The 8,547-nt window shown below is 58.5% G+C and overlaps 1 protein-coding gene across 2 annotated transcripts in view; it reads left to right on the forward strand.

The window, feature by feature from the left end:
• Nucleotides 1–4,901: 4,901 nt before the first annotated feature.
• The window catches only part of LOC112105041 (selenoprotein Pb-like), a 9,005-nt gene continuing 5,359 nt past the window's right edge, over nt 4,902–8,547 (forward strand). The window contains exons 1-4 of one of the 2 annotated variants that reach the window (XM_026651965.2): nt 4,902–4,983; nt 5,958–6,011; nt 7,431–7,660; nt 8,016–8,228. In XM_026651965.2, coding sequence (XP_026507750.1) covers nt 7,452–7,660; nt 8,016–8,228 — 422 coding nt within the window. In that variant the 5' untranslated portion in view covers nt 4,902–4,983; nt 5,958–6,011; nt 7,431–7,451. The other variant, XM_026651966.2, reaches the window with a different exon arrangement.

Below are 8,547 nucleotides of genomic sequence, written 5' to 3' on the forward strand. Positions count from 1 at the left end.
GGGTCAGAATCAACCCCCATTGTGCTGTATGGCCCAGCGCTCTCTGCTGGGGACAGAATCAGCCCCCAATGTTTTTCAGGCCCCCCGCAATGCCAATTACTATGGGGGAAGCTGACATCTTGCCTGCTGGACAGAAGCTGCCAGTATTAATGTCATAGGACGGAGAGGCACAAAATCTAAGCCCTCGTCTACACTACAGAGTCAGGTCGACGTAAGCCTGCAGCCGATGTAAGTCCCCCACTACCCCGACCTAACCCCCCCTCCCTCTTTGCAGGAGGCACAGCGCTTAGGTGGGTGTAGCTAGGGCGGCTCAGTGTCCATGTAGACACGGTGTTGTTTACATCGCCTGTCAGCACCACGCGGAGCTTGCAGCTGTGAACCCCGCTGACGGGCGCGGACAGCCCGGGCTCTGGGCTCCACACGGCGGTGTCAGTGCCCGGCAGCAGGGCTCCAGCTGTGAGCCCCCACACACTGCCCCACTTCAGTTGACGCAAGCACTCCTGATGAGGACGCGCACCATCGGCAGAAGGAGTGTCGTGTGGACATGGGGGACACCACTGCGCTCCAGGGCCTCTTCCAACTTCACAGCAGCAGCTTCAAACCCACTAGCACAGCGGTTTTCAACCTTTTCCTTTGCGGACCCCTACAAAATTTCGACTGGAGGTGCAGACCCCGTTGAAAATCTTAGACACGGTCTGCGGACCCCCGGGGGTCCAGGAACCACCGATTGAAAAACATCACACGTGACTAAATGTTACCAGTGTGGGGCCTCTGACTCACAGCGGAGCAGTTCTGATTCTGCCCAGCAGAGAGCAGCGCTATTCACACACACCAGCTAGCAAGAGAGCCAATGCCATCGTCATCTGAAATATAAAACTAATAATAAACGGCAGGGACCGTCTCTTACTCTACATTCTACGGCGTCCGGCCCAATTATTCATCTGTAGTATGGTAGGACCTAGCAGCCGCAGCCACGGACCACAACGGGGCCTAGATTTCAGATGTAGCCTCTAGTAGCAACCACACTACACATCATAATAAAGTCCCAACTTTTCCCCCTCTGCTTCCCTCCCAGTGCATTTTGTCTTTCCAGCGTCTCCTGCTTCGTGAGGAGACGCTGGGGCGAGGCACTGTCTGTCTAGGGCAGTGGTTTTCAACCTTTTTTCATTTGCAGACCCCTAAAAAACTTTGACTGGAGGTGTGGCCCCCTTTGGAAATCTTAACCACAGTCTGCGGACCCCCAGGGGTCCATGAACCACCGTCCCAGTGCGTCTCGCACAGCTCAAATGACAATATCAATCCATAACGGACACTGATTCATCCAACTTCACCAAGTTTCCTTTATCCTGCTTCCTTGGGTCAATGAAATCAACACTGATTCCTAGGGTGACCAGACAGCAAGTGTGAAAAATCGGGATGGGGATGAGGGGTAATAGGAGCCTATATAAGGAAGAGACCCAAAAATCGGGACATCTGGTCACCCTACTGATTCCCTCCAGGTTTGGGGCCTGGGGTCTTTACATTACAGTGCCTTTGATCAGACTGGCTCCTCCACCCCTCCTGAGTGACCTCCACACAGGCTGGTCCTGCTCAGAGCTCATTCATTGCAAAGCCAGGATCTGTGCAGGTCTCTCGCCTGACCCGCTCAGCATCCGTTACCCACAAACCCTGCTGCTGCCTCACCTGCGATGATGGCTGGTGTCCTGCCCCGCTGCCTAGGCGAGGGCCAGCACCCACATGGCACCCCCAGCCATGCTCTGCAGGCAGACAGCAAAGAGGAAATGCCAGGGACAGAGCCATTCTGCTGCAAAGGGCAGGGGAGGACAGGCAGGAAATCGAGCAGGCGTGGGAGGAGTCCCCCCCCCTTGCAAGGAGATGGCTCAGGCCCCAGTTTAAAGGGCCCCAGGGTGAGGGCGCTGGCTGGCTTGGGCGGGGGAGACTTGAGAAAGAAACAACCCAGTTAGAAAATGGAGCTTGAAAAGAAATCTGTGCCCAGGATATGATGCGGGGGCCTGGGCTAGCAGGGGGCTGGCCTCAGGGCCCAAGGATGGGCCTTCCAGCTCGGATTGGATGTTTTCTGGTTATAATACACCTGTTGTGCCGGGAGGTACCAGTGAAATCCTGCCCGGCTGCCCCAGTGTACGAACAGGGTGCCAGGTCAGAGCGGCAGATTGGAGGAACAAGAGAGCAGGGGATGCGGGCTCACAGACCCAACAGGGGATCGGGTTTAAATGGAAATGTAGGAAAATGAGCTGGTATGTGTGTGTGTGTGTGTGTGTGTGTGTCGCTGCCCTCTTGTGGTTGGAATTGGAACTGCTCAACTGTGTGCTATAGACCCTGTACTGCAACTAGCTAGGGGAAATTCTCCTTTAGCTCACGTGGTGGGGGGCTTGGAGGGCCGATGCTTCCAGAGTAGGAGGCGCTGAGTCCCAGTGGAGGTCTGAGTGGCCCTGGAGCCCGGCAAAAGGGTTGGAAGGTCGGGGAAGGGATGGATTTATTGTCACCATGATTGTCAGACTCCCCCCGGGAAGGCTGTGGTGTTGGTGCTGGGTACCCTGGCTGCTCGGGGCTGATGGGGCTGGAAGGAGAAAGCCGAGGAGTTGCACCCGCCGTTAGCAGGAGCCGCGAAGGTTTGTTCTTAAGGCAGCGGTAGCGGGTATTACGGAGGAGTGAGCAGCTTTATTGAGAGGTTAAAGCACGGTCTGGATCTGGCTAGCTACCCCTGCCGTGCTGTGCTGCTGGCGCTGGTGTGGAGCGCGGGTGGGGCAGGGGACCTGCCCCTATCAGTGGTGGGGCTCGCTCAGTGGATTGGGGGGGGGGGTCAAGCCGTTCGAATGCTCTGGCAGTCGGGGTGTCTCCGGCAGGAGGAGCTGGGCCTGTCCCTAGACAGACCTTTGACATTCCCTCCGACTCCTTGCTCCTGCTTTGAGCTCTGGGGAGACGGGTTCATTGGAGGTGCTGACCGCACTAGGACAAGCCGGAGCAGATGCAGCTCACCTCAATTCTGACCTGAAGCTCCCAACCCCTGCTCGGCAAGGCCAGTGCTGGGTTCCCCACCCCCAGCTCTGGAAACGCCCCTCCCCTGACACACACGATCTCCTCGTTTCCACCCTGGCCTCCCCCATCCAGCTCGATGCAGCTCCAGTTTGACCTACAGCCTCTATGCTGCTTCAGCCCAGCAACGGGCACCAGCCGTGCTGAAGTGCGAGGTGGTTTCCGCTTCGCCCTGCTCGGCTGGGGCCGGGGCACTGGGAGCACATGGCAGCGGATATTGGCCGATGCTCAGAGCTTAATTTGAGCCAGGGCTGAGCGCAGGTACCTCTGGGCTGCCAGTTCAGAGCCCCCTGGGCTTGCCACAGCAGTTATGAAAGTTAAAAACATTGCTTGAGCCCAGCCAGCCCCGGGTTCATGATGAATTAAGCACTGTCTATGTCGCTGAGCGCTTGGAGCGCTCCCTGTAACGCGAATCCTCCGCCTGGGACCCCTGGCCCCTGGCCCGGGCGCTGTTTGTCTTTGCAGATGGGGCCTCAGGTTCAGAGCAGAGCCCTTCCCCGCCGTATCATGTTTTTGCACAGAGCCCCCAGCCATAGCTGCTCAAATATTTGCTGAGAGCTCACGTGTGTTTCCCTTTCCCGGTGTCCAGGCAGCGAGTTTCCCCTCTCTCTTCCCAAGCGCGGCCATTATTCAGTGGCCTGCCTGTAAGCTTCCTTGCTGAATTCCCCCCAGGTAAAGAGAGAAACACCAATAGGGGGGTTAAGTTAGGTGCTAAAAAGAAGCCCCCTGGTCATGGGGTAAGGCACCAGCAAAGTGGCAGCAGATCCGTGTTCTTACCCTGTCTGACACGCATGTCTCGGAACGTGGGATAACTCACAGCCCCGCTGCCTCAGTTTCCCCACCTGAGTCTGGGAGTAGTGTGGCTCCTGGGTGGGGGGGGGGCTTTGAGATCCTTCTTGTACAGATGGGGAAACAGACACTCAAAGGTTAAGCAATGTCCCCAAGAGCATGCAGTGAGCCTGACCCCCAGGCCTGAGCTCCCCCCAGCATTTTGTCAATAGCCTTCACCCTAACTGGTCCCTGGCCCACGTCCTCTCCCCAGCCAGCCGGCTCCCTCCCTGCTAGTAGCTTTCTTCCCCAGCAGGCAGGCTTGCTCTCTGAGCAGAGATGGGCCAAACCAGCGCCTACCCCCTACCAGCACCCCAGTTTTTTCTCTACCAGGCCTGAGGGTGGAGCGATCACTGTCTTGCTACCTGGCGAGGCAAACCGTGCCAGCCACACACAGCAAAGCGCCAACAAACTTCCCTCTCGCCAGCCCCTGTACAAGGGATTACATCCCCCACCACTGCTGGGCAGCCACCTCTGGGGCAAACCAGAGCAGCTGTTTAAGAGGGGAGACAGCAGAGAAAGATCCTGCCTCGCGCTGAAACTGCGGCTGGAATTGTCCACGCTGGGGACACCAGGGTTAACTCCCCTCCTCTGATTGCCAGCAGAAAATTGAGGTGTCGTCTTGGTGCCGGTTCCTAAAACCGCCTGCTACTGACTCAGCCATCAGGGCCTGCTGTGGGTTTGTCTCCCACCCGAGCAGTGCCAGCCCCCGCCCCGCTTATCTGGCAGGAGCGCCCCCCCCCCCCCAGCCTGGTGTGTGTGGGGGTATTTACTTGACTGCTTTTAAAGGAACATTGCGCCTTTTCCCAGCTGCGCTGCCGGGAGGGGCTCTGTGCCCCGGAGGAGCTGGCTGTGACAGCAGGGGCCTTTGAGCGAACAAGGAGCGGGGCTGGCAGTTGGCACCGGGAGGCACTGGGGGTGGGGGAGCTCTGCGGCCACCCCCAGCCTCCTCCCTCTCTCTCTGGGCGGAGCAAGCCGGGTGAGGAGATAAAAGGAGGGCAGGGGCTGGGGGGGGGGATGTGCGTGGCCAGCCCAGGAGAGCGCAGAGCTTGCCCCGAGGACAGCGGCACCAGACACCGGCGAGAAGGCAGAGTATCTCCGGTCTGTTTCCTTCGGGCCCAGGCTACTCCGAGGATGCTGGGGGTGAAGGGCCCGATCCTGACAAGTGCAGGGAGTTGTGAGTCCTGTGGGGATGAGGCCAGGGACGTGCTCTGTACACAGGGCTTGGAACAAATTCATGGCTTGGGAGGGGTGGGGAAGGGGTTTGGGGACATTGCAGGGCCAAGAGAGAATTAGTACAAAAGGGACGATACTACAAACGGTCTCTCTGTTCTCAGGCCAGGGTCCAGGGGGTTCACATCAGTCGAGGCTGGGGGTTGGGGGGGGGTGTCTTCGGGGCTCTGCATTCGACGTGTTGGTGCAGCGTGGCAGAGGTGTGACACAGGGTTAACCATTGGGCCGGGCTGGATTTATTCCCCACAAGGGAACTGAAAGGCAGAAAAGAGCTGGGTGAGATTTTTCCCAGTGGAAAAGGCAGAAAATGCCCAATGCTGTGTCCCCTCCCCCCCCCATCATCATTAAACAGCCCCCCCATGCACGCGGAGGGCTCTGTTTGCCTGTCTGCCGGAGAGCAGTAATCATCAGGCCATAACATGCTGTAGATGCGACTGCCTCTGGGGACTGGTGCTCTGGGTTGCTGGCTGGCTGGGTGTTTAAAATCTTGGCTGCATCATTCCGTGAGCTGCAGCTGCGACGTTCACCAGGAGTAAACGGGGCCGTGTGGGGAGGAAGACGGGGGACAGCTGTAAACACCAGTAACCAGGGGAGCTTTCAGAACGGGCCGAGTGGGGGAAATGGCAATTATTGGGCTAAACACCTAGGGACAAGCCCTCCCGCTCCGGACTGGGGTCCTGGGGGCAGGAATGGAGCGGTTTGCTTTGAATGGCTTTTTCTACTTTGCACTCACTGTATAGCGTGACTTTCCATGGTGTGGCTGTGCTTTACCACACTAATTCATTAGCCCTAACGACCCCTCTGCAAGGTAGGTCAGACTAGTTATAGCCTCTGTTTTACAGGTGGGGAAACTGAGGCACAACAGTACTGTTCTTGGCACCCTAAAGCTGCAACGGGTAAGTGAAGGGATTCACCCAAGATCCCATAGCAAGTCACTGGCAGGATTTGGAACAGACTCCAGGAATACTGGTGCCAAATCCCCTGATCTAACCACTAGGCCCCATTCCTCTTCCAGAGATGGGAACAGAACCCAGAAAGTCTGATTTCCAGTCCCCAAACTAGCCACTAGACCCCACTCCCCTCCAAGAGCTTGGCTAGAACCCGCGTCCCAGCTTCCGTTGGCATGGGCGAGCCATTCGAACACTGCCTTCTAGTCAAGCGCAGGCACTGAACGGCCTTACGTTTGCGGCGCTCCCATGAAAATCAATGCAGCTCTGTACTACCAGGCAAATGTTGCAAAAGCCACCACTTGCTCGCTAGCCGGTACAAACAGGGACTTATCATGCCACTACAATCGGCAGCTGTTCTACACAATGGAGCTGCGTTTCTGTCCGTGGGCACAGCTGAGCCTTTATGTCCACCCAAGCAGTGAGAGTGTGGGAGGCTGGGACCGGCTTGGTTGGGTTTTGTTTTGAAGTGGCAGCTGTTCCTCCCTCCCACCCCATAAAGAATATGTACGGGCTGAAGGATGAAGGGGTTTGATAATGGGTCTAGGGAGGGCCCCTATCTCTAGGTCACTGGCAGGATCCCTGGAGAAATAGATTGTGTTTGTTTATGGTGCACACTGGCTTGTGGAACTCACTGCTGCAGGATTTTATATAGGCAGCTAGCTTGGTAGGATTGTTAAAAAGATCAGGCTCCTTTAAGGGTGGATTACATGTGCACATACATTAGCTGGGATACACGTGACTGGGGCTTTCGGTCCACACGGGCTGGTGCAGCGAGGGGCTCCCTCCCTGTTGAGTTGGTGCTGACTCCAATACCCCAGCACAGCACGAGGGGGTGTTGTGCTGCAGGAGGTGCTGTATTTCAGCAGAGCTCCCCCAGCACTGTCCCCAAGAGAAGGGGTGTTAGCCCAGCCGGCAGGTAATTAGACTCCGCTCTTTCCACTGGATGTGGAATTCTCCCCTTCTGTTGGGTGCCATTGCTGTGGGTCACGGCTGCTGCGTTCCACCCCAGAGGTGGCTGCATTTCAGTGCGGGGCGAACAATGCCTGTGTTTACAGCATTGTTGGTAAAGCGCTTTGGGATGCTCCCAGGTAAATGGCGCCGTGGAGATGGAAGTCGTTCTGCTCAGGCTCCTTGGGGATCTTGGGGGAGGGGCTGTAGAGGTGAGGGTGAGCCGTGTGCCCCTGTGTGGGTCTGTATCAGGAGCTAGTGTCTGAGCTAACCTGGAGCCCCCGAGGCGCTCCGCTGGGGGAAAAGTGGCTGCGGGTGTCTAGCCGACCCCGTCTCGTGTCTCAGCTACTCCCCTTCTAACCATGCAAGAGCGCTGGTCAATGCCAGCATGTCTCTAACACGCCTCTCGCTCCCCAGGCTTAGGAGGGGGTGGCTAGGATGGGGCTCCCGGCCCTAGCCGTGGCCACCCTGCTGGGGCTGGTGGCGGCCACGCTGGCAGAAGTGGCCGAGAACAGGACCCGGCTCTGCCAGCCGGCTCCGCAGTGGGAGATCAACGGGACGGCCCCGATGACAGGGGCGCTGGGGCGCGTGACGGTGGTGGCGCTGCTGAAGGCCAGCTGACAGTTCTGTCTGAAGCAAGCCAACAGGTGAGCAGGGGCCGGGTGGGGCTGGGTGGGGAGCAGGAGCCAGAGCTAGGCAAGGGGGCGTGGGGAGCAGACATTGCGACGGTGGTGGGCTGGTGGGTCTCTCAGTCCATTATCCAGTGGGCAATTGCCACTAATCAGCACTGGCCCCTTTGCTGGCAGCCTCAGCAGAGGGACTATGGAGGCCCATGGATCCCCCTTTCATCCCCAGCGGTCAGGGGCAGCGATCTGGGGCAACGTCACGTCCTTCCTCTTTGGTGTTTGAGCTGGGGGCGGCGGGGTGACCGGGACACAGAGCATTAGCGAGAGGCGGATCCCGTGGCTCTCTGCCTCACCCCCGCTCTCCCCACCTCCCCAGTCTCGGGGGCTTGCGTGAGAAGCTGTCCCAGGACGGGCTGGCCGGCATCAGGTACATGATCGTGAACGAGAAGGCGCCGCTCTCCAGGGCCATGTTCTGGGAGCTGAAGCGCCGGGCCCCGGAGGGGGTCCCCGTTTACCAGCAGGAGATCTTGGAGCCGGACGTCTGGCAGATCCTGGACGGGGACAAGGACGACTTCCTCATCTACGACCGGTGAGTGCCTAGGAACCGGCAGCCCCTCCTCAGGGCTGTATGCCCCTCTGGGGTGCACACCAGCCGCTCTCGCCGGTATGCCTTTGGTTCTGAGGAGCAGGCGCCGAGTGTGTCCGAGCAGCCTTGAGCCAATGGCTCCTGGTCAAGGTAAAGAACCGGCAGCGTTATGGAGCACATCCAGCCAGGCTGCAGGGCTCCGGGGACCTGGCTAACCCCCCAGCTGGCCTGGTCTGGGGGGGGTGTAACCCAGTGACACACATAGGGAAGGAGCAGCCAGGACTCCTGGGTTCTATTCCTGCCCCTGAGAGGGGAGCGTGGC

This window comes from Terrapene carolina, unplaced genomic scaffold (genome assembly GCF_002925995.2).
Source record: "Terrapene carolina triunguis isolate 2854851 unplaced genomic scaffold, T_m_triunguis-2.0 Scaffold110, whole genome shotgun sequence".
Taxonomy (NCBI): domain Eukaryota; kingdom Metazoa; phylum Chordata; order Testudines; family Emydidae; genus Terrapene; species Terrapene triunguis.